Raw genomic sequence first — 27,720 nt, forward strand, 5'->3', positions numbered from 1 at the left:
GCGCTTCGGCGATCTTCGGCCGTGCCCGCGGACCCCGAAGGGACACGAACGCGCGTCTTCGGGACGTTTCGGCTAACATCGGCCGTCCCGGCGCAGTTCCGGCGAGGCCGCGCGCGGATCCTGTTTGCGTGCGCAACGGTTCGTACGATTTCGCTTCACCCGGTATCGAACGGTACCCTGGGTATATACCCCACACACGTCTGAGATATCGCGATCTTCCTTTCAATTCGATTGGACGATATCGGTATCTGTACCACGGTGCGTATTGAAAGATTTTATTGCACCCACTAAAAGCCGGAGTCAAGACTGCGCATTGAAGGTTGAAAGTTAAAATTTGACCAATGAGAATAAAGGAATTTCAGCTCCTATTATTTCGATTGGCCAAATTTCAATCTTTCAATCTTCAATGTCAATGTTCGATGCGTAGTCTAATTCCGGATCTAAGACGATTTTCTACTTTCTAATTTTGTTTTAAACTGAAGGAATTGAGAGAGGACTTTTAATTAATGCGTTGTTGATTTTATTTTCAAGTAGAAATGCGGAACGACTGAAATGTTAGTAACATTTGCAATCAATTCACGTACGATTCGTTTTAAATATTTTAATGCACCATTATAAAGCGATTTTCTCTCTCTCTCTCTCTCTCTCTCTCTCGTTTTTTTTTAAATTGAATCAATTGAAAGCATTTAAATAACTTGTACGATATAACGTTTGCAATCGATTTGCAATCTGATAAATCTTTAGGTGTTTATAAATTATTCAGTGTTAGGAAAAGTGACATACATTAGAATAATATCCGCATTGCAATGTTTTCATTCTAAACTTTTGTCACCTTTTCAGAGGTCAGTGAAGATGATAGGCAGAAGTGTGTCTTGAATCGCCGGAAACGGGAACGGTGTTACATCACACGTTGCCGCCACACATGTTAACGATTGCACCCGCGAACGATCGTTGTCATAAGAACGGCTGGCTGAAATTGGGAAAGCCAATATTCGCAAAAGCGACAGATGGACGCCTAATAATAACATCGAGGTACGTAAGAGATACGCGCATATCTTATCTGTATCGTTCTACAGAGGAAGCAAACATTGGCGAACACACGTCGATCTACGCGAAAAGGATAAAGTTTGATCAGAGGCATCCGGTTGTGAGAGACGCTACTGGCCCTCCCCTCCGACATTTATAAATACTATACGTGGACTCTTCAAATCGCGACACGCGGTCGTATTAAGCTTATCAATTGTTCCAATATATAAAGTGAATAAGGCCCACTTAATTTCTTTCATTTTTTGTTATAAATAATTCAAGGCTGGGCAATCTGGGCATGTATTTAAAATACTCTTATTTGAAAACGGTAATTGTAAGACAATTGTATCGTGTATTTTGTATTTCAACGGTGTACTATATATGAAAATATTTTGCATTTTATATTTTATGGAAGTATATAAAAGTATTTTATATTTTGTACTTCAGTATTAATAATGAAGGATTGAAAGTATTTTGTATTTTAAATACTAAGATATTGAAGATTGTTATTATTTAAATTACGAAGTACATAAAGCTTTCAATCTTTCAATTTTAAATACAAAATACGTAATGCTTTCACGTACATCGCTGAAATATAAAATATAAAATCTATTTTTATTGCGAAATCTGTGTTTTAAATAAAAGTATTTTAAATACATGCCCAGCCCTGTTAAATATATTTACGGGGATAATTTGAGATAAACTAATTGTAAGTGTGAAGTGAGATATATCCTGAGTTTTTTTTTTGGCACACAAGCAGTTTTACTTTCAAATTTCTCCTTATTTTTATCTTGATTTTAATTTTTATTAAATAAAAGTTTTAATATTTAAGTTAAAAAGAACTATTTTGTAATGTAATAGAGATGTTGAAAAGTAACTTTGAATTCTTTTCATATTTTTTGAAAGTCCGAAACAGTAGAAAAACTTGGATTGGAAAAAAAATTGCAGACGAAAAGTTAAATATAACTGAAGTTATATTCTGTTTTAATTAAATCATAATTTTATAGTAACCTTCATAATATATATATACCAGAGCAGAATAGTGCCAGAAAAGTAGATCGAATAGACGATCGCATTTGTTGTAGCGGTGAAGCCTTATCTTTTAAAATAATTGTTAACAAATTCCCGAATTATATTTTCTTCATTTTTAGATTCTATAAAATTTCTATAATACCGCACATATTCGATATTTCAACTACCTATATTTAATGCAAATAATTCTGCCACATCTAATTGTCGGTTCTTTATAAAATTGTGATTTAAAACGTGTATAAATTGTGCTGACTCACCCAAAAAATTGTGCCGTAAATTTATCACAATTTCCGTGATTTTTAATGTTATTTACGTACTTTTATAGAAATCACAATTTATATTTACATACAATTGACAAGAATTTGAATAGATCCGATTTTGAATATCTATACACCAGGATTTTTTTAACGTGGAAAGATAGTAAGATTGAGAGAGGATCTTAACAATTCATGCGTGCGTTCTCCAAACGAGTGAGATCTCGCGAGAGAGACTCGTCCGGCGCGGTGCAACACGCGCCCTTGACCTACCTTAACGTTTCTCGTTGCGCGCGGGCAACTCTCGTGGCACGCTTTAAACAATTGCGCGTATAAGGGCATGCAATTTCACCCACGTATGACCGTGACGGGTCTCCCACACTGTAGAAAAAAGTATGTAAAATTCATATCGAACGACAAGTGTAAAAATCACATGATTTACAGCGGAAATGCGTGTACCTTTTTGTAAAGTAATTTTTGTACTTGTCGCTTACGTAATTCTATTGCTTGCTTTCGCAGTGTGACTTGTAAAGTTCGTTAATGGAAGAATATGACATCAGAGAAATATTGGGAAATAATTTATGTGAGCCCATTGAAAGATTTTAAAAATCATTTCAAGGGCATAAATTTGTCTTCAAACTTGAGATTCCGAATACGAGTCAACGGCTTTTACATGAAGCAGCATTGTTATTTTTTGTATTCAAAATAACAAAAGTATTCTGCGAAACGAATTATAAATGAAGTAAAGAGAGAACGTAAAATAATACAAAATAAATTTTCATATTAATTACATGCGAATGACGTTTGCCGGAAAAGTATAAAGCTCTTTTACAAAAAGAGCTTGCATCAAAGTATTATAATATTGCAGCACGGATATTACACAGCACGGTTTAAATTTTAAAACTATATATTTAAATTCATTCTATAAAATTCGCAGTTATATATTTAATGTGTCTATATGTATGATAGATACGCGCTGAATTTGTGTATTCTATAATATATATATTCTGTACACACATTTCGAAGTGCACACGCAAACCGACCCTAGGTATTGCGGACATGTATATAGCTGTATCGCGTACATTTCGAAATGATAGAGGGAAGAAGACTGAGACAGAGAGAGAAAAAAAGAGAGGGGAGAGGGAGGGAGGGAGGGGGGGGAGAGAGAGAGAGAGAGAGAGGCATAATTTATTAAGCGTTCTGGGACAAATCCCCTCAAGCACAAAATCTTCAGTACACAGATAATCATATAATAATAGAAAAAAAAACATACATGTAATGTTTTATATAAAACAATTGAAAAAGAAAAATTTATATAAATAAAAAAATTAATAATTTATAATAATAATAATAATAATAATTTATAATTTATATTTATTTTTATTTTATTTATTTATTTATTATTTATAATTTATACAAATTAATAATTAACTAATATACGTAGCCCCCCCCCCCTCCAAAGTAATATTTTTCGTAATAAGAATAATTTTCCAGATTTTTTTATTATTTTCAGATTATTAAAGTTGCGTTTCAAGACCGACGATTATTCGGCGCGCAATTTGGGGGGGACTACGTATATTAGTTAACTATTAATTTAATTTAATTCGTGATAGTACCGCGGTAGTTTATATGTAACCGATTAAAAGATCCAAGCTAGACTGTTATAGGCTTCGTATTTGTATCAGTTAAGTTCTTATACAATAACAGTCTTTAGTATTGAATATTGGAAAATAAAGAGTTTAGGTGAGCGTAGTTCACAGTTTCAAGCATGCTATAATTTTATTGATATGTGTGTGTGCGTGCGTACGTGCCAGCAAGAGAGAGAGAGAGAGAGAGAGAGAGAGGGGGAGACAGATAAGGCCACGATTGCGTGGCGCTTGGATCATGTTCGAGTCAGAGGCCTTCATTTCCAAACGTATCCCCCGCGTTCCGGCCGCCGCCGGATATTGGTCAACCCGGGACCACCTCTTTTTTTCATCTCGCACACACCATTCTGCATATATGGGCGCTGGCACAGCCAGATGATCAGCGCTGGACGCGCGCGATCGCGGAGTAGACGGGATGAAGCACGAAGAAAGAAGATCACGGTTCGATCGATATGCCCCGTAAATTATATATACACGCATGGCTTGTCGCAACACTGTACGGCCGTTTTGCGAGAGGAACGGGATCTGAAAAGTCAGCGTGATTCGCGCGCGCGTTATCGTCGCCGCGCCGTTTATTGCTGTCGCGTTTCGACAGCGTCGGACATCATCGACATATCGTAATATGTATTTTTGCAATAATAATAAACGGTATAATTAACAAAAGTGTACATATAGTTTTGTAAACGCGGCACTTGAGGAATATATATGGTAGCCACGTTTAATCGAGATATTTCCGCTCTTATCCAGATCCACTTGGCGAAAATTTATCTCGGGACATTTTTACTTTCGTCCTCAGTGTTCTGTCGCGCCAAGAGGAACGTCTTTACTATTTATTTGCAGTTTTGCAATTTTAGTTTCCTGTCAATTTTTCGGAAACAAAACTTGCATTTGTTATGGCCTTAACGTGATGAATGTAAATATGTCGTATACTTTTTTATCCATTGTGTGTTACGTTTAATTATTTATTCATATTTTTTTATTTTTCTATTTAATATTTAATGTTCGTGTTTATAATATTTCTTTCATTGTGCGCAGAGCCTTATTCTTTCACCAAACACATGAAAATTGTAACCAATCATTGATTATGACTTTTAAAACCAAGATATATAAATCGTAAATTATTGAGATTAATCTCGATTAAAGTTCTATTAGTTCGGAATTATAGTCAGTTCTCTTTAAATCTGATTTGGATAATTACAAATTTTTTATTTGATTTGACATGACAGAAGTAAACAAGTGATGTACAATCATGGACAAAACGGTTGCAACACTTTTTTTCCGATAAGCTTCAGATCTCAGCCTTGCTCGTAGAAAAGTTGAACATAAATGTTTAGATTTAAAAGGATCAATCAATCAGCGAGCAGGCTGCATTCCGAAATCCAACGAAAAAAAGAGCGTTGCGACTATTTTGTTCATTGCATAAACATATAATAAAGTAAACAAAAATGAGAAATTTTTCAGAAATTGCTCTCGTCTTCTTCAATAAAGTTCTTCCGACGTCTGCGTGTAAATAACGCAAATATTATCTTCCTCTCGTGCTTAGGACACAGTCGAAATTATCGTCAAGCAACAATCCACAGAACTGGTTCTGTTTTTTTTCTTCAGGAGGGATGACGACACCACGGTATTCTTTACCACGCGCACGGTATCAGCATTTTTAATAAGATTTTTTAATATTCCACGATCTTTCCATACTTGTTGTCATTTATGCGGATATTTCGTCATGCAATATTGACACATGATTGACTCCAGTTGCGGTTCATTGATTAACAGTCTGTATACTATCGGACGAAATTTATTCGGAAATATAATTTGCTCTTGGTAAACAATTACGCAATTAATGTTCTTTTTTTATGACTGAATGTAGTTATACATGTTATATATTAGGTGTACAAATTAGTTCGGTCCGTTTTTGTGTTCAAAAATGCATTTATTTCAAAACAAAATGAAACTGAACAGATTAATTAAAGTATCGTCCATCGCTGGCTACTACTTTTTCCTATCTCTCAGGCAATTTTCGAATTCCATCTCGAAAAAATGACTCGTCTTTAAAGGCGATCATCTTTTGAAAAACGGACCGAACTAATTTGTACTCCAAATATATATATATATATATATATATATGTATCTGTAAATTTATTTCTGCGTAATTCGCTAGTTTGCGGATTAGTTGTGCACTACAGTTTCGAAAGTGTCTTAAATTTACGAGATATTTGCTTCTTCTTTAACAGGATTTCAACGAATCGCTTCGTTAACACTTCTCAATTAGTTAATAACAGGAAATTATCAGCGAACAAAGTTAATTAAGAGATAATTCGTTTAGAATAAAAGGTTCAAGTTCAAATTCCGTTTAGAATGATGTGTTAATGGATTAGTTGATTAATGGATACAGCGAGACAGTAATTATTAACTATGTCTTCGCGTGTCCAGACGATTTCCGGCGCGCCACAGGTTCGTTTTCTTAATGTAGATCCTCAATTGACGATTGACGTGAGCGTGCGAACATATAAGATTTAACTTCGGATGATTCATTCCCTTGTCAACTTTCTTTGTTTTGATGGTGTCTTCTTTCGCACGTCGAATTGTGTCGAAAATTGATAAATAGAAATTATCATTTTGCAATTAATTGTTTTTAAATATTAATATTAATATTCTCTTGCCTGATTTCATCTCTCAATGCCAAAAATCTGGTTTTGAAATACAATATTACACTTTTGCTTAAATTATGCAAATAATGGCGTTGTTCAATGTGCCGGTAAAAATTTTCGGTAATAACCGAGCGGATGAGTCAGCGAATGCCATTATCGCTATCACGCGTGCAATACCTTGATTCTCGAACGATTCTGTCAGTGATTATTTGCGCGTCATGACTACGTATAAGTTAGTCATCGAGAAATATGCGGTATCCTGTTCCCTGATTAGAAAACAATGGAAGAGACTGGTGAAGGAATGCGAAGATCCCTTTGCCTATCTCGCACGTGTTGTGTTTAGTTGTGAACATTCTTTCTAATCAATTTAATATTTTTAATTCCTTCGCAAGTGACGAATTCATTGAGAGAAAATTATTAAACATAAGTTTAATAATTTCCTAAACAAGAAATAATAGAAGAGATTCGTCATTATTTGAAAAAATTTTTGTTGAAATAGTTCAGTGACGAAATATATAAATAATATTAGTATTTTATTATTATTATTAATAGTTATTTTTTTTATGTAACAATTAACCGAGATAACTGACATAAAAACTACACATAATTTTCAAGGAGAGAATGTGTTTCTTCTTATTTTACACGAAATATATTTTTGGTGAGAAAAAAACATTTAACTTTCCCAAGTTAGTTAAAAAATTGACGATTAGAAAAAGCAATAGTTTTAGAACATTGCATTGTGTAACTAACTTTAGCACATTGACAAATATTTTTTAGCAATATTATTTTTTGCCAGACTTTTTAAAAGCTAAAACCTTGAAGTTTGAGATTTATTACGTATTCACGAACACACACGCACAATTTCGTCTCTCGTTTTGTATGATAAAAATATTCGCGAGTTTGAATTAAAAAATGGTTGAAAATAAAACGAGAAATGTACATGTGTTGAAATATCGTAAGACTTTTTAAAGAGACTATTTCTATCTGACCGTCTGAATTGACGAAATAATAGAAGAGATGCGTCATCATTTGAAAAAAAAATTGTATTGACTTTTAAAGTAGCTCAGTGACGAAATACATAAATAATATTAATATTTTGTTTATATATTAATAGTAATTTTTTTTGTGTAACTATCCACTGAAATAACTGACATAAATCGTGAATTATTATTTATGAAATCTGTATATTAAAGCTACAAAATCGTAAATATTAAGAATGAATTTCGGTTGTTTGAATAAAAGCTGTAAGAACAATATCGTTATATAAATATTATATATAATAGAAATCTGACAAAGAGGATTGACTATCACAAATGTTTATTTCCATCATACGTCTGATATGACATGAGAATTTTCGCCAAATGTTGCAATACAAAACTAAGGATATCTAATTGCGAAATAAGAATAAATATGTCATCGCCGTTTTCCGGAAGATTATAAATTTGTTACACTGAAAAGGGGGAGGGGGATGACCTATGTTGTAAAAAGATTGAAACGTTTGTGTATTAAATATAAAAAACTCTGTTTATTGGTAAATATATTGTAAGAATTAACACCTGGCTCGACTCATTAGCCTATTTTTTTATATTTTAATATTTATATATAATGATATTAGATTTTATATTTTCGTATTTTATTATTTTAGAATTTATTCTTTACAATTTTTTCTTTATTTTACTTTCCTCGTTCTAATCAGTTTTTCAATAATAAGATTAATTTTTTTGTCGGAAAGGAAAGGAAACTTCTCATTAAATTACATCATCTTATAATAAACAAGACATAAATATGTAAGCACGTAATGAGGCAGTGCAGATGTTACATTACACAGGCCCACAAAAAAATTGTTATTTTTTTGTGGGCCTGTGTTATTAATGTAAATGAGAAAGTTTGTTGTTGATTGCGAGGTGTCAGTCGAAAAATTTATCTATTGATGCAAAAAAAAAAATGATTTCGTTTACTTTAGAAACCAAATGGAGATTGCGCGATAGACTCAATTGTTTCGACCTAATATAATAAGTAGCCACACGTGATGAGGCAAACGCAACGAATAAGACAATAATAATTTTTAAACTAATAACAAAGAGAGAGACAAGGGTTTACGATAAAATATTTAATTTTTAATTTTATTCCAATATATTGCGAAGAATATCACGTAATTTTTGGCGTTTCGTCCCGGCCTCCACTGCTAATAATAATTTTGCGTTTTTGAAACATATTTGTGAACGTTTCTAAATAATATGTTGGACATATAATTTGACAATTTGATATTTTTTAATGATAAGATTATTATATTTGCCTCTTTTTTGTAATTTCTTAATAACAATTATATTTACACAAGTTGTGTATTCACTAATAAAAATTAATCTATATTGTTTATTAAGAATTATTATATATTAACCCACTTACTTGATGGTAAATCGAATATTCCATTTCACCTTACACGCTGTCACTTCAAGATACACTCATGCGAAACAGATTTTTCATAATCGCGTTGTTTAATCAAAGAGGTGATCTGTTGCAGTGATCGAAGCTTTTCTATGCAAGCGTGCAAGCACTACCTTTCGTGAATCACTCTCTCTCTCTCTCTCTCTCTCTCTCTCTCTCTCTCTCTGTCACGCTGTCTTCATAATACATTGCACGATTTAATGCAACTTTCCATTATGGCACAGTCCAGTGATTCCAATGATGTGCAATAAATAGTCGAGGGAATGCAATCGTGGAAAATTGTCCCATTTCACGTTGCCGCTCGTGAAACTATCGTTTCGCCAAGAAACCGGATGCCGATAATCACAGACGATTATTACTCATCGCTTCTTGTGTACAGTTTAACCATACGATGATTAGTTTAGCTATTTCTACGAAACCATGAAATTATCAGCAATTTAAACAATACCCTTCTTTTATAAAATGATCGATCGATATTTAACGTGATATAAGAGTACATATGATGATAATTTGTTTTTTTTATTACATCAGTCTTATTCGTGTTAATCTTTCACGAATATTTAATCTGATATTTATTTATAGAAAACGTAAATTATTATATTTTCTCTCCAATTGAACGCAAACCAAATTACTTTTTTTATATTACAATAAATAACGGTCTATATCGAGCTAAATGCATTTAATATAGTTCTTAAATTTATATAAATGAGAAATTGTTGTACGTTTCGAAATTCACAGGTCCTTCTGCAGTAATTCTTACAATTTATTGTTAATAGTTAATGTCGGATTGATTCTGTTTTCTTAATAACGATTCAAAAATCGTGTGATGGATTTGTTGGCTGGACAATAAATGAAAACGCATTTTAGACCAGTGTTAAAATTAATAAGTTTCGCTTGTTTTTTGCAGCGCAAATTACAATAAATAACGAGCTAAATGGATTTAATATAGTTCTTAAATTTATATAAATTATTCATTTTTATTGTCCAGCCAACCATCACACGATTTTTGAATTGTTTAAAAAAACAGTATCAATCCAACGACATTAACATCTGTAAGAATCGCTGAAGAAGGACTTGTGAGTTTTGAAACGTACAATTTCTCATTTATGTCAATCTAATTCGTTTATATAAATTTAAGAACTATATTAAATCTATTTAGCTCGATACAAACCGTTATTTATTGTAATTGCACTGCAAAAAACGAGCGAAACTTATTAACTTTTTTTTATAGTTGATATATTTTTAAATATTATATAAACATATTGAGGGAGATGAGAGAAGAAGAAAAGAGAGAGATCATTTATGTTTAATACTACACAATTTTTTTGTTATTTATTTCTATTTATTTGTTCTTTATCTCACTTAAATTGGAACTGATCTCGTATAAATTTCTGATTATTTTCTGATAGCTACGAAGTTTTTCCGAATGTATGTCTTTTTATCCTTTTCCTAATTATATATATAAAAATTAAAATTTTCATGATTTTAAAAATAAAAATGTGCGTTAACGAGAAAAAATTGTGTGATAAAGATTTCTTATAACCGTATTTTGACGAGCTTACGCGAAGAATCACCATGTTGAGAATTACTGTCACGAAGCAGACGCATGCATACGACCAGGGACTGTTATCTGCCCTCGATATGGAACTCCTTGTGCCGCCGCAAACAGGAACTGAAACGCGGAAGTCGCGTTCCACCGACACAAAATTACGCGCTACTTCCTTCGATAGAGAAGCCTACTATCTTTGCGGAAAGACGTGACTTCAATCTTTGCTCATTATTCAGTCTGTCAGTTAAGAAATTGAGAAATCATTTTTTATAGACACGGAACTAAGCATCGATTAATTTCGAAGATTCGTTAATTTGTATTTGGAAAGATGCGGTATGTAAATTGATTACAAGAGATGATTTAAAAAAAAAACTAGTGAAATAAATTTAATTTATAATATTTTATGTCGAAAAACAAAAACCTATTCTCTATCAAAAGTTGATTGAAAATTTTTAAATGTTATTATTTTAATTTATAAAATTGCCATAATGGTTTTGCTTGTTTTAAGATATCTTAAAGATTGTGTATTTGCGTTTCCGATTTAATCTTTTAATCTCTTGGAATGTGCATGTCTCAATATATAAAAAAAAATAAATACAACACACATATTAAGTCATTAAAATAAAATAAAGTTTATTTTAAAGGACTACCTAAGGTAAAAAGTAAATTGTGATAAGTGTGTTGTTATAAAAAATATACAAAATTATTTGAATACAAGAGTGTAACATTCTATAAAAACTTTCAACAAACAAAATTAAACTATATAAACACGTTTTTCTTCTTAAAAAAAAAATTACATGTAGAAGAATAGATCTGTAGATCTCTTTTTTTATGCGCGCGCTTTATAAAAACTTACAAAAAGACATGTATTATGATTATCAAGATCTCAAGAACTTAATACGGCCTCCATCGAAGTGCGGCGACATGAAAATTGCGAAATCCGACAATGAAGGCAACGTTCATTCACCGTGATACCCGCGAGTTTTCTTACGAAGGACACGTCGATACAGTGAATCGACCTTCACAAGAGCCCTGTCCTCCATCCGAGTACGTTGAGATTTCTTCCAATATGCTTGATTCCAATTAAGGTCCGGCGGATTTACTCAAAAAATTGCAAATGCAATATTATTGAAGTGTCTTTTGCATGATTATATTGCAGATTGAAAATTTATTTCGAAAATATGATGAAACTAAAGAATATAATATAACTAAACACATAAAATATCGATTTATTTTAATTTACTTAATAAATTAAATATTTAATTAAAATTTTACCTAATAAGTTAAATATATACCTAATAATTATAATCAATACTTGCCATTATCTAGATATAATTATTTAAATGAAACAATTATTGTTTTATCTTTTTTTTTATCTAGAAAATTTTTTCGTCATCTAAGTGCAACATTGATAATAATCTCGTGATAAAATAAATTTGTTTAAATATCAATGTTTTTTTTCATAACAAAAATTCTCTAATAATTCTTGATTATTTGTAATTACGTTAAAAACATCCATGAAAATTTGATCTCTTTAATATATAATTTTATTTTACTATTGTCATTGTATCTAAAAGAGCGAAAGCAGTTTCGTTAAAAAATTAGAATTTTCAACGACGTTTCTTCACGTATCGATAAAAGTTCGCGTGTGGATATAATACGCTGACACGTGCGCGTTACGTGAATATCAACTCGCGTAACGGAATCTGGTGAGTTTATGTAAAAATCTAGACTCGACGCCGACTCGGCGTTTTGCGTTGTACACCTTGTACAATTGAGCCGGACTTTGCGTTCTTGTGCGACGAATAGCGAGGCTAGCCTTGTGTGGAACGCGCGTCGCATGCGATTTGCGAAATGCAAATCTGCGCGGCGCATAGAACTGACAGTCTGCCTACGCATTGCACTTTTGCAGGGATACCGGTCTGAGGTCCGGGACGAGGAACCCAACCGACGAAAAATTCTTGAACCGGTTCGTCGGCTGTTTCATTTTACTCCTCGGATGCTCTAAGATGGAGAAGAGAAAGAGAAAAAGAGAGAGAGAGAGAGAGAGAAATTAGCTAAGAAACGTCTGTTCTTCGTCCTGCAAATCGAGACGATCTCGAGGAAGTTCGTCGGCGAGGGAGGATGTTATGGATCCTCCTACGCAGAGCACACGGAAACGACATAATGGAAGGAAATGTTGTAGCAGCATGATAAACGAGCTGTGGAGGAGAACACTGGCTTGACGTTTGTCGGACATTTTCTGAAAAACTAAAAATAACGTCCTATATTTACGGAATATTGTGTGAAAAGTAGACGAATGCAACGAATTTCAACGGCGATCGAGCGATTATTATAAAGAATTTAATAAAATCTTTTGCGATTAAAATACAAAGCAGAACCTTTTATCGAATTAATTAGAAAAACTATTAAATCCGATGATATGTTAACAATATGTAATATAATATACTGTATATAAATAAAATAAATATAAGTAAATATTTTAATTTAAACGAGAAAATTAATAACTAAAAAGATCTAATAAATAAAAACCTAAACAAACAAAAATATAATAAATAATTTACAAATTAATAATCTAAACGAGGAACATTATAATGTTTCTTATTTAGATGACCAATTTACGTCTCTTATGAAGTAAGTTTACACTTTCCTCGTCTAATATGGTTATTATTCGTTAAGTTTATCAGCCGTTCTACATTTTTTTTTTTTTTAGAATTCTTATGTATTCTCTATATTTTCCGTCAGGATTTAGTCGAAATGACATACAAAATTTGTTGGATTTTTTTTCGGCAGCATTCTTTCACGTCCGCCCCGCTCCCGCCTCCCCATCAGGATAACAGCTGTCCGGTGAAAATAACACAAGGAAACGCAAGCATTACAACGTGTACAGGATGCGCGTATCCTTTTCCAGATCTCGCTTGTGAAAAAGTCTTCTTTGACCTGACCGTGGCGACCTGCTGCGATTCGTACAGTGCACGGCAGAGACTATTATTCCTCGTTCACACAAATACTCGTCCGACTAATTCTGAACAGGATATACAAAGCGCAAACGAGAGAAAGAGAAAGAGAGAGAGAGAGAGAGAGAGAGAGAGAGATAAAAGTAAACAGAGAGAACAGGATGCGGTTAATAAAACGGGACATGAAAATAAAAAGATATAGTTCATTTTCTCTGTAGTTGAAATATCTGATCTTTTATCCTCATATATGTGGAACCTTTGTAGCTAATATTAATGTTGAAATTAATTTAAAGAAGACGTTATGCATATGACGATAATATATATAAAATGCGGGTAATTATAAGTAGGATAAGAGATAAAAGTATGTACGAGGGGATAAACTGGTTACTTTATTTCCGGTTGACATCTGACATTCTCGAGAGACTCGATTAGAGACCGATTGTGTAAAAACTGTTTTGCGATAATATTCGCGGGGAAAATACTTGTGAGTGGTTAATTGCGCGGGTGCTAGGCATTCAATGGACTTTAACACCGCATTCTTTAAATCGAAATGGTGAAAGGCGAGAATTTATCGAATATGCATGCGAAATCATTTTCTTTTTGTCATCGAAATGGGAACGAGTGATTGGCCTGTGGCAAAATATTAACTAAATCTAATTAATGCAAATTACATCGAGCAAATGCGATATAAAACTTCGTCACAACAAAGTATATACATAGAGATAACGCGAATGTTGTAACATTCTTGGAAGTAAATTGTATGGTTTTGTAATAATTTTTTGTGCTAAAAAGGTCTTGTTTTGCTCCGCTTTTGCGCAAAGTCGTTTTTTTTTTCCACTCAGAAAAATTTATTACTACTTGATAATACCGAAAATTTTGTACTTCTTCCCATTAGAGCAAGGCTGTTTCTCTTTTTTTTTTTAATTATTACAAAATAACCGCACAGTTTCTCTCGTTCGAGAAATTGAAACCGATCAGGATCGCTATTTTTGAAAAGTATCGCTTACGTAAAACCAAATACGTATGTACGTTATAGATACATATACTACAGTATTTCCTTAGTTTTATGTATACTTTTCCAAAATTAGGATCGTAATAGAAGTCCATTTCTATACTGATGTTGAGTAATATTTCTAGCAATAAATTTTTTTGGCGCAATATTGGTTATACATGATTATTCCCAATATTGATTTGCGAATTTCGAGATACTCTGTATATGTATATTGTTGTGAGAAATCTAGACCAAGGGATTTAGAGAGCTCGATGACTGCAACATTTCACAGAATGACTGAATGATGCAGCAGCACGCAATCTGCACCTCAGTGACACCGTGATTTCCAATTTGAAAAATAAACTTACCGAAGTGTGTGTGACGTATTCCTTTGTGGTATCAAACATACCGGCCATGATGCGCCTACACGCACGATAAGGTTTACACGGAGGTGTAGGCGCCAATTCGCGTGTCATACATCGTGATACATTCATGGTTTACATGGAATAAATGAATAAGCGCACGTATCAATGTTATATACAATACGTGATGCGATTACGTCAGCGTAGGGCCATAAAAAATAAGACGTCGATTTGTGATGCGTGATCCACGAGGAAAAATATATTATGGAGTCTCCTTTTTTAAAAATATATTTATAGCAAAATTATGTATATTTTTAATATTTCTGAAATGTGCTTATAATCACAATTTTGATAATTCGGAAGTATTTTTTAATTTAGGAAATACTTCTAATATTAAAAAAAATATAGATTTTATTACATTTTTTTTTATAACTCAAAATAAAACTTTTTATGAATTATACGTTTTAAATAATACTTTTTTGGTGTAATTATTAATATTCTATTTTTTCTTATTTGACTTGAAAAAAATCCTTTCGTGCTGATAGCTCTTGTATTATACTTGACAAATTTCCAGTTCCACTAATGGTTAATTACCATTGATTCTTCGTTCAACGACGAAAGAGAAATATCAACTAATAAGACACTTCTCGAACGTTCCTGAAAAATACAGATGCGTCTGTTTCTTTTTCTCTTTGCTCCTCTTTCCTCTCATCACATTTCCGTGATGAGATTCGTCAATCATTGAACGAAATTAACAATAAATTGAAGCGAGAGATCGATTAGAACTCGGAGTGTCCAAAGTAACCGCGAAAATAATTAAATATTCATAGGAATTAATTTGAATTTTTCTTCCGCATCGATAATTTTTTTTGTCACGTTGCTGTTTTCTGTCTGACACAGGTTCTTCTGACATACTGTGCAGATCATTTGCATATGGCAAAGTGAGAAGCTACTCTCATTTACGCCTAAGCTTGCGTCATTTTCTACACGTGTGTCCGCGTGTGACGGAGCAACGAGACCTGCTAATGCAACGCAACTGTACACGCGCATTGTATTAGCGGAAACGCAACTCGGGCTCTGGTGCAATAGCGCAATCGCGTCCTTCAGGAAGTATAACTACATATCGCGACAGTCGCGCATTCATGTACTCCACCGAATATATATAGCCCGTGGCACTTAGAAAAACGTAAGGCCGTAAACGTAATCAGTTAGCGAATTGACCAATCACAGTTGAGAACGTAAGCGGCCGCCGCTTACGTTCTCAACTGTGATTGGTCAATTCGCTTACTGATTACGTTTATCTATGTGCCATGGGCTTAAATTGACGATTTTTTCTAAAAAAAAAAAAAAAAAAAAAAAAAAAAAAAAAAAAAGGATGTTTATCGATATAAATTAACATCTATAATTGCGATTTTAGAAAAATCAAGATTTTTTGAAATTGTTTTTATGCATTGACGTAAAACGCTTAAATTATATATATTAGGTGATAAACAACGAAGTGCAAAAACGGACAACCGTACTTCCATGAATTCCTCGATCTTTCTACTTACGGTGCGAATCGCGGATATAATTCGTGTTTAGAAGATTGATTCACACGAATTGGCTAATTATATTATAATAATTCATGATTTCATTAAATGTTGAGGATTAATCACCGGCTAATGTAGCAAGGGGAATAAGAGTTCTGCCCGTGGAAAGATTAGTTTTTATCTAATCGATGATCGATTTGACGGAAACATTACGATAGTATTAAATAGATATAACAATAGTATTAGATATAAAAAATATATAAGATATTATTAAAATTATGATGCAACATAGAAATATAAGTGCCTAATTTCTGAGGTGCTTCCTCCATACTGATTATTCAATCATAATTTTCAACTTAATACAATAAAAAAGAATAAGTAATATAAAATAAAATCTGCAACGAGAGAGTTGATAAAATCTTTTAAATCAATTCAATTTTTATTCCTTACTATCTTTGAAGGTTCCAGCAAATATTTCTCGTCGCAGTTAATTCTTGATTGAACGCCGACAGGTATGAAGAACTTGACATCGTTCGAGGTTTTCCTCGGCTGCAGTGCGTATGTAATCTCATAAATCTTCGTCGCAACGCTTATCCTTGCCTGGATGACCCAGTTGTAACGTTTAAATCTCTCTCGAAGCCGAACGAACGTAATATGTTCGAGGATTTATCGAGAACAACCGAAGGCTAACGATCGGATCTCATTGATATGATTCGCCGCGGACCGACCGACATTCTGTTAGCGCGATCGAAAAATCAATATCGCAGAAACATTTTTTTTACTACGAAAACAATGTAACTTATCTTCTACTCGTCATCAAGGAGGGACGTGATAAATGAAAACGTGATGTGAAATCGCTTTAATTTTATAGTCTATCTGTAACAGTTTCATCAAACATTCTTATCTCGATAATCAGGGGTGGACAAAATTCTCAAAAAATTGCATTTAATTACAAAATACGAAATACTCAAAAAATGTATTTAAATACATAGTTTTTTAAATACAAAATACTTTTCCAATTTTATTTAAACTTATTTAATGCAGGGATGTAAAAAATACATTAAAATTTTTAAAACATATATAAAGAAAAAATATATTCGTATATACCACATTTAAAACAAATTTATAAATTTATATATAAAATACATAATACATTTTTCTTATTTTATTTAAACACTTTAAAACGAAACAAAATATTTTTTTATGTTATTTAACATTTTATATATATTTTTATTTTTCTCTTAAGAAAAATCTTTGATTTTGTTTGCATTTGCAAAATAAAATTAAAAACTTAGAGTCTTATAAACTTAGAAACACACTATATATAATATTATAACTCATAACTATAAATGTATAATTAGATGTTATTTATCTTATTGTTAGTGTCATTGCCTTTTAAAAACAATAATATTTCAAAAGATGTATCTGAGAGAGAACTACGCGCTGAAGAGCTATAATAAATGTGGCAAATGAAAATAATCTTTCTACTGGACCATATGAACATAAAGATATACTGTAGTCTGCAGCCGGCATAACAGTGATACGAGCTGCGACTTTTATATCTTCCGGTCATTCTAATCTTTTCGAGTCCGTGCACCCCAAGCCAATCAAAGCATAATTTAGATCACGTGGCGACTCTCTTCTTGGATACGTTCCGATATTCACTGCCAGTTCTGAAAATCTATAGCGCACGTAACGTATACTGTATAGTTTCAGCATTGGCAATGAATATCGGAACGCACCCATTATAGGCTCTCTAGCTTTTAATCCCGATTCCCGGGCACCACCGAGAATCTGATGTATTTAGTAGTTACAACAAAAAAATACAAAATACTCAAAAAAAGTATTTATATACAAAATATAAAATACAAAAATGTATTTAAATTCGTATTTAATTACATTGTATTTTAAATACTGCCCACCCCTGTCGATATAATGAGGATAAGTCTGTAAGCATATAAAGATAAAAGAAACGTGTGATTTGCGCAAATAAAGTCACATTACAATAATCTTTTAAGAATGTTTTCCAATTTTTGTATGTTCTTTATAAAATAATTTTGGATTATTTTTAATGAAATATATCTTTAATAAAAGATATTTCAAGAACTTTTTTTCAGGAGTTTTTAATTTTCGGGGAAAAAATTATTTTGTGTGTGTTGAAATATTTAAAAATTTAGTTAATATTTAAATAAAAATCTAACAATAATATTTGTTAGTCCACATCAAAATATTTGTATAGAAAATTTATGATGCTGCAAAAAGTGTTGATATTCTTCTAGCAGCTTGAGCGTTCACCGTAATTATTTTGATAATTTAACAAAACTTATTTTCAGATCTTATATCTGTTACAACTAAATTTTTTAGTACTTTAGCAAAACTATTCTTTCCTCGTGTGTTGTTATACAATGAATCTATATCCGATAATTCGTGAGTGCACTTGGTTATACTTTACTTGTAATTGAATTCGATTTCAATATTTTACAATATTTTTAAAGGCAACGAAATTTATATCGATTTTGTTTAACGTATCGTTTTCAGACGTAAAGATCTGTTTGTATGGTTTTACGAAAAAAAGGTCCGATAATCATAATTGAGAATAAATAACAACTTAGAAACCTTGAATCTCAAGTGCGACAGTATCAACTACGATGCCATTAGTGTACGACGCTTTTATCTGTACAGTGATGAAGAATTGCGTCGAATTACGGCGGAAAAGATAAGCGCTGAAACGTACTGAATTGTTTTCACACATTCTCCGATAAAAGTGAGAACGGTGAACAACAGCTGTGCGGATTGATGACTGACAATGAACAACGAAAATAGAGGAAGCGGCTGAGCAAACGGATTTTGACGATGCCGCGATGAATTTGATTTCTTAAACCTGCGTCCCGGAAATTGCGTCATCCGCTCTATACGATCCGCTTTCAGTACGCTGCAATGTTCGCACAAACAAATTTCAGAGAAATGTCTAAATGGTTCTAAGAAAGTCGTAAACTAATGTCAGCTCGAGTTCTATTGTTTTACAATTAAGTGTAAGATATTAAGAAGTGTCTCTTCTCTCATTGGCTATGATCATCCATCTTTGGTTTATTAATTTAAATTAAAGTGTGTCTGTTATAAGTCAACATTTGGCTCTTGGCCCTTCTTTTATTTTGTATGTTTTATACATAAAAGGTTTTTTGTTGAAAGTGTAAAAACAATATATATTATTTCAACCCGATTCAAAATCGAATTGTAGCAAAATATTTAATGTTTTTAAAAAAAATTTTTTCTAAATCTCTAAGCAATATTTTCTTGAATATAATAAATTAACATTTTTTTTTATTGCAAATAAATATTTACTATATGTAAACATATATTTGATTTAAGTATTACTTTCTTTTTTTATTCCAGAAAATATTACTTAAATTTAAGAAAATTTTATATTAATCACCATTGTAAAATTTTATTACGTAAAACGATAAACGCGCGCGCGCGCATTACCCTTGACGTTTTCGGTGAAACGTAAACAGGAAGATAGATAATTCACGCCGTTTCTTTGTGCAGTGCAATGTTCGAAAGAATAAGTAGCTCCGCAAAGACGCAGCGTTATTTTTACGCTGCTTTGTAATTCGATTTATTAATTAAGAATGACATCATTAATTCATTACTATTAACTTATACAGCGGGCGCCAAAAATGTTACGAGCGAGGGGTCATTCACTTAAAAAATAATGTACAATGATTGCTAATTATGGCAATACAACACTTTATTGCTGGCATTGTTATTGTAATGTTTGTATTGTTTTCATATTGCCAGTATATATATAATGCTGCTTATTCCTAATATATTTTTATTTTATTATCAGTCACAGTATTGCCAATATTAAATAAGTATTTCTAGTATATTCTCGAACAATACAAAGTCTAAACTTGTGACATGAGACGTATTTAAATCATCTTTTAGATGCAAAAAAACGTCTTATGACTCGATTTTAGACACTTTTGTTATCTGATTACTTCATTTTTCTTTTATTTCTTTATTATTGCTAGTGTTATTGTGCAGTATAATTTTAAAAACACGTTTTTGAAGGTATATATTTATTTTGTTTATTTAAACACTAAAAATTCCAATGATATAATAATTTATTAAAAATTGAAAATTAGTAAAAATTAATGAATTTAATTGAAGAAACAAAATAAATTTTTATTTTTTTTTATTTTACATAATATGAGATGTAATAGATATATGTATATTATATATGTAGTAATACAAAATATAGAATATATAGATAATATATAATGTAACGTACAAATGAAAATTGTATATTATAGGACAGAGTGATCAAAATCGGTCTATTTACAGTTTTTGTTCTCTTTAAAGCGTAAATAAAGTCTGATAATAAATCCAATGGTGCCGTTCGAAAGATTATTTAATTTCCTTTATTTTTGCTTTTGATGTGTATCTCTTATCTGTATCGAACTATAATAGAAAATGTAAAAATGCATTTACCTATTAATTATTCGATGTATTCAATACAATGCTTATTCATTCAGGTTGAATGTAGGTATAGTTTTTGAATTAATAAAGTATATTTATTGATAAAAATATATTCAAAATTTGACATCTTCAGTTTTAATACGTCTTTTTATCTGAACAACTTCATGTGTTTTTTGATAATAACAAGTATTTCTACTTCGATCGCAGGAGATTAAACAAACATATTTTCCTCGGCAAGTGTAAGGATGCAGGGTTAAGTTGTTTTTACGGTTAATTTCACGTTTCGATTCATGTGCGGCGAGTCGAAAGATGCACGTGCCAGCTCTCTCGAGGTAATATTTTTCGGAGTAAGACTTTAACCCTAGTTTTTCTCGAGGCTGTTTATATGGGACATGGTCGTTGTCGTCGAATCTTTCAGCGAGATCTCCCGGCGTGTTCGATCTGTTTGTCACACATTATACGACGTAGAGCACGAAAATCCGGAAAAAGCGGATTTATTATGAATGGGGGGCTCGGAAAAAAGCGACTGAATGAATGCGCCGGATGCACGCCGAATAGATTGCTTTACGGTCGACTTCCGGGATATATTTTGCTTTACCTGCTCCGAAGGAACAGACATTGCCCTGGCACGATTTTGATGCGAGAAAGGAAGGATCGTAGAGCAAAAAAGTCCTTGCAGCTGTCTCCTCCCCTATACCATTGACCGGTTCTCATCGTTCGGCCAGGCGCCACGCTTTACCCTTTCTCTTCTCACTAAAGGTGCACATTATTCCGACTTTGTCAAAGAATATGTTATCGACAATTTGTAATTAATTGGCATGGGCGGAGATTGTAATTTTTTGACACAAAGAATATCAACACCATGGATGGGAGGGGGTAGTAAATATTCAGTCTTTAATTCTCTCTCTTTCTCTCTCTCTATTCACATTTATTAAAATTCACAAATTTCAATTTTGTTTCTTAAATTTGACATGTGAAATTCCATATATTTCACAGATATTTGACTTATGTAGAATTTTTTAGATGCTTCATATAGAATAAGTCTTCGCTTATGATAATTGGAATATTTATTATCGTATAGGGCCCCAAATTATCTATTATTGTACACTGTTCTCAAATCGAGGATATGGAACATGGTTTTTTGTCATTTAATGCATTGTCAATTTCCTATTACAATATAATCCTTTAGAGATCGCCTGAGTTTGTATTCGCCGAAAAGGAAATCCGAATTGTGCATCTGTCCGTTTCCACGCTTTGGTTGTTTCGAAACGATTATAGTACATTCGGGAATTTGAGAATTTTGATAGGTGAGTCTCGGAGATTGATGATAGAATAGAAGCGTCACGAAAATCACGCATCAAGAAGATTTAGGCTCGTTTTACACTACTTTGTGAGACGAATCGTCTCAAAATTTTTGTCCAAGATAGAATTTTTACAACAGGATGCCTCTAGGCGTTTCCTTTCAAAAGGTCGAACACCATGTTAATTTCAGATGACTAATCGCGATCGCGTCATTTATGTGGCACGTGTGATGACACACACGTGAGTTCATTGTCCTGCACCGTGGGATGATTTACCGAAATGCTCTACGTTTCGAAAGAGCGCACAACGAGGCAACTAGTATTCATCTCGCGTATATGCGTAGCATTAGCAACACAAATTTATTTTATACATTCATCACAAAATTTCTTTATTACCATTCTAGTCACATATTTTTTACACGAATTTTGAACGTAACTTTATTCATTTTCTGTTATAAACATCTCTGTATATTTCGTATATTTATTATTACTTTTAAAAAAAGGCATACGAATAATCTCGTCGCATTCTTTTGTTTCTTTCGTTTTCAGCACAGTGACGATATAATAATTGATGATACTTAAATTTGCAACGATTAAGAGAGACATTGGAATTTTTCTAAGGAGTCTTTTCCAACTCACTTGCGCCTCCGACGAAAATGAGGCCGTATTAAATGCCAATGTCACTGATACAATTTGCGTACAGATGCATACAGGCAGGTCATTTGTTGCAATCGACGATAGGGAAGGCTTATATTATCCCGCGTTAAAGCGCCGTCCGGAATTACTCGACTAATTACCGTCGTACCGTAATCGAGCGTGCTAATTAGGCAAAACGTTATATCCTTCCCTTGGCATATAACTGTGATGATTACGATTGACGTTGATAGAACAGTTACGCAAGAGCTTGCAATTTCTTCGCGACTCAGGGAGTGTCGCGTGGAGCAACGAGGCCTCTACCGCGAGTTCTCACGGTATTGAAAACGCAAGGAGCTCCAATTGCTTTTTCGATTAAAAAAAAAACTTTTTTTTGTCGGAACTGCAAGAATGAGGCAATTAGATACAACGATCGGTACTCGATTACGAGCGTGTAAACATCGCGCGCATTTACTCTACCTTCACGATCTTGAGCCGGATTTAGTAATCAGTGCGCTATACCGCAAGAGGATTTGGCAATGAGAGTGCAACAAGAAATCAAAGGACCGCTCGTTGTGTCGCACCGGATGTTCATTGATCACTAAACCTTCGGTTGAATTGAATGTACTGTCATTATTAAAGATGTATTATATTATATTACATGTATTTTTAACTAAATAAAAGAATTACGAAAAAAATTACAGATTTTTTAAATATGTATATTGTATTAGAATCTTTTTAGATAAAAAAAATTAATCTATGGTGAAGAAAAGAGTGACAAAATATTCTCTGTAATTTATTTTACGTACTTTAACTAAAGATTTACGCATTTCCTCAATCTTGGCATATAAATCTCGATGCAAAAAGGATTTTAATTACCCACAGCTGTTTAACAATTGTCAAATTTGTGACTACTTCTATAGGATGTTTGTTTTTAAAGAAACTTCTCTCATCAAAGTTCTTTACTTTTGATAATGAATATTTATGAGTACTCGACTCGTATTCTATAAACTTTTAATATTTTTCGATATTTTGTATAACTTCAAGAATTTGATCAATATTTCTACAATCAACTGACAATGATGGTTTTTTCATTGCATTTTAATTACTAGTGACAGCCAGATTATTTACTGTGAAAATAATTTATGGATAATTTTTTACATTTCACTGTCTCTGGCGATCGAAGGTTACGATTATTTGGGTCGCGGACACTAACAATTAACTTGTTCGGTCCTTCCGCTCTTGGTAGGTTCCCTTGACCTTTTTTACACGACCACGATTCTCTCTCTCTCTCTCTCTCTCTCTCTCTCTCTCTCTGTCTCTGTTTTTTCTACTTTTTTACGGCTCATTAGTATCGTCATCATGTTGTCGCCATCATCGGTAAATACTATTGCTGTATTACATGCAACATTGTGTATTATTTCTTGTTATACATCGAAATGAGAAACTGACAATGAGTTGAGTAAGGTAAACGTCCCAATGCTTGAACGCGTCCTAGTGTATGAACGATGCAATAAATATTTATAATAGGTAAAAGTAGATATGTATAATAGGTTGCATAAAAAAATTTTATTTTACTATCTGAAAGATTTTTTTTAAACAAATCGAAGGAAAAAAAGTTTTCAAAAAGTATTAATAATTGGCTGAGTTATAAAAGAAACGAAAATTAAGATCGTTTGAAACGGGGCACTCTTTTCGCACGTTTATGCCATAACATCACATGCTGGTACTCACGCGGTCCGCGCTTTACCAACTGTGTATACGAGTGTAAACCGATACATTTAATCAGCCGAAATATAGAAAATACTGGTGGAAAATACGCTATTAATTGGTCGTATAAGTGTTTTGTATCCGCTGCACTAATACGTGTATAAAAATGCCAAATAAAGTATTTTTAATAGTGCCACGTGACATTAAACGTCGAAAAATGTGGATGAAAATGGCTAGACATGACGATGCACAGTAGGATAGAAATCCGAAAAAGTGGTCAAAAGTTAACTATTTTATGTCCATTAATGAAGACTCTCATCGTTATCTACACATACTAAAGTAGTTAGAAACATAAATTTATGTTGATATATTAATTACTGATTGAAATATGTGGTATGTAGCCTTTGCTTACAGTAACATCCTGTAACATTGATAATGACCTAATAGAGGTCGAAACGTCTCTTTTTTTTTTATTTTGTGTTTGTTTAATTAAACTATATTAATTAGATGACAAATTTTATTTACTAACAATTTTATATCATAACGACATTTTTGGCCCTTTTCTTTTCCATAGTATCACAATTGAATATTTACTAAATATAAATATATATATTTATTTATATACAATTATGTAAGAATCTTAATTTAATTGAGTTATATTTTTTTATTTCGTAAATATTTATTTATTAAGAATGTTAAGTTAATACTATTAAAGAATTTATACTTATTAAAATTTGATATATTTTTTCTTAGTGTATGTACATGTACACGCGTAATAACATTCCTGCTTTTTGTACGTTGCAGATTTTCGCAATAAATAAAAATAAAATGAGCAACAGCGATACTGTCGAGAAGAGTGACGAGAAAACGGATCCGGGCGCTATCAGACACGGGAACTTCATGAATTATTACCAATTCCATCCTGCGGAAGAGCGCGTGCGGCAACTTCCGCGTGGCGTGTGGCAGCGGCAACGGGTCGTCCATCCGGCCCGGAAATACGCGGGTCTAGACGTCGGCTGTAACGCCGGGGTAAGAGCGGCGGCACAACAGCTGTTAGGGGGACGTATAAGCCAGTCCGAAACGGGATGATTCGGCTTTCGTGATCCGAAACTACAAACGGGCGCGTCTAATTTTGGTCAAGTTATCCCCTTTCAGCTTTTCGTTCTCACAGCGGGCGTCCGCTTCCGGAATTTGTGTCTTTTGTCCTTGTTAGAAATTTCATTTACTCTTTCTCTCTCTCTCTTTTCCTCCTTTCTCTCTATTGAAGCTAATTTCCCGTTTTCTTCATTATACATATGGAATGCTTCATATACTCTGTTTCCTCTCAGTTGGAAACGGAACTCTTATTAAGAAAGTACGACGTGTACTTAATTTAATTATTCTATTTCTAAATGTAAATTAAAAGATGTAGTTTGGATGTATTTTATTTTTATGACTTCAACAATCTACTTAAGATTTTTTGGTGCGATGTTTAGATGTTAATAATCTTTGTGCGTATTTTTTAATTCATTTTAATTTTCATCTCAAGCTAGTTTTATAATTTAAGATTAAATGTTTAAAATTTAATAAATATTTCATACAATACATGGATGCTTATTTGACGCCTATTTGGGCGCTCATGGAAATAATCGAGGCATAAAATGGGTCTTTTTCTTTTCTTGAATATAATCGAAATGGTCATAAAATAAAAAGTGTTGTGTGAGATGTAACAATAACAACGAGTAATACATTCGATAAAAATAATTTTGGATTCAATTCTACACTATAAAAGAACATATATGTATTTATTATAAATTTCAATTTTTATCTATGTATATGTGTATGCCACTCAATCGTCTAGAGCTTTTCAAACATGAACATATAGATCACTAATGGAAAACATATGCTTCAGCAAGGCCCTATAGCGCCTCTGACGGATGCAAAAAAACTAATTAAAACTTAAAAATTAATATTTAATATTAATATTGCGAGAATCGCTAAACAGTATAGAACTTCTGTATTTATTTCGATCCTATCTATACCTTCCTGTGCGAGATTGGAGAAGTCTCTGTATAATAAATATACACTCGATCTGTATACTTATTATACATTTATAACTTTTCGCTTAACCGTACGACGTATTTTGCAGGATCTCACATACATTCTACGTGATTTCCTCGACGAGGTTATGTCGCAAGATCGGCCTGAGCTCTCTTTAATCGGCGTGGATCTTGACCCGATCCTGATCGAGAAAGCGCGCGAGCGTAATCCGCACCCAGATTGCGTGACTTTCGAGTGTCTGGACTTTTTGTCTGAGGATTGCGGCGAGATACTGAGGAGATATTTGACGCAGCTCAATAAAACGCGATTCGATGTGGTATTCTGCTTCTCGATCACTATGTGGATTCATCTGAATCACGGCGACGACGGTCTAGAGAAATTTCTGCGAAAGGTCTGCGAGCTGGCGGAAATAATCGTCGTTGAGCCGCAGCCTTGGAGATGCTACAAAAACGCTTCGAGACGACTGCGAAGAGCGAAATTGGAGGACTTTCCGCTGCTAAAGGAACTGAAATACACCAGAAATCCGATGAAACACATAGAAGATATTTTGAGGAGACTATGCGATTTTCAAAGAGTCACTGTCACTGCGGGCAACGAATGGGGGCGTATGCTTTTAATTTATGAAAGAAAACAGAAATCGTAAAAGATCAGCAATAATATTCATTCATCATAATGTATATATATAATACTATGTATATTATATATGTATTTTGTATTGACGTAGCAATAATAAATTTCCTCATTCTAGTACAGATAATGTGATAGGCGATTTGTAATAAATAAAGCTCTTTAAATTACAAACTCATGAGGTGTTTACGTGCGTCATCTTTTAGCTGATTATTTTCTTCTTAAGTTCTCTGCTTTGTTTATTATTGAACATTTAAATTCTTATAATTCGAATTCTTATAAAACAAACTAGACACACAAATTTTGATTGACGATACGTTTTGTGCGTTATTATTCTTATATCGTATTTCTTTCATATTATGTTTATTTTTAAGAATTTATATTTTTATAATTTAAATCTTTAGATTTTTATAATAACTCTACGTCAATCAGAGGAGTATGAATTTTTCACCCTTCGTTTGAAGTCTTCAAACTTTTCAGTGTAAATTTTA

The 27,720-nt window shown here is 32.7% G+C and overlaps 1 protein-coding gene across 1 annotated transcript; it reads left to right on the plus strand.

Moving 5' to 3' along the window:
- The first annotated feature begins 860 nt into the window (after nucleotides 1–860).
- Nucleotides 861–27,245, plus strand: LOC108771884 (probable RNA methyltransferase CG11342). The gene is made up of 3 exons (XM_018537286.1): nucleotides 861–1,032; nucleotides 25,367–25,591; nucleotides 26,691–27,245. The coding sequence occupies exons 2-3, from the start codon at nucleotides 25,391–25,393 to the stop codon at nucleotides 27,243–27,245; spliced, it is 756 nt and encodes a 251-aa protein (XP_018392788.1). The 5' UTR covers nucleotides 861–1,032; nucleotides 25,367–25,390.
- Nucleotides 27,246–27,720: the final 475 nt, after the last annotated feature.

Source organism: Cyphomyrmex costatus, unplaced genomic scaffold (genome assembly GCF_001594065.2).
Source record: "Cyphomyrmex costatus isolate MS0001 unplaced genomic scaffold, Ccosl1.0 scaffold169, whole genome shotgun sequence".
Lineage (NCBI taxonomy): Eukaryota > Metazoa > Arthropoda > Insecta > Hymenoptera > Formicidae > Cyphomyrmex > Cyphomyrmex costatus.

What these genes read in the sequence shown, in the direction of transcription:
- LOC108771884 (XM_018537286.1), top strand. Translation starts at nt 25,391, where the DNA reads ATGAGCAACAGCGATACTGTCGAGAAGAGTGACGAGAAAACGGATCCG. An exon ending in ACGTCGGCTGTAACGCCGGG is followed by an intron (nt 25,592 to 26,690) that starts GTAAGAGCGGCG and finishes CGTATTTTGCAG; the next exon opens with GATCTCACATACATTCTACG.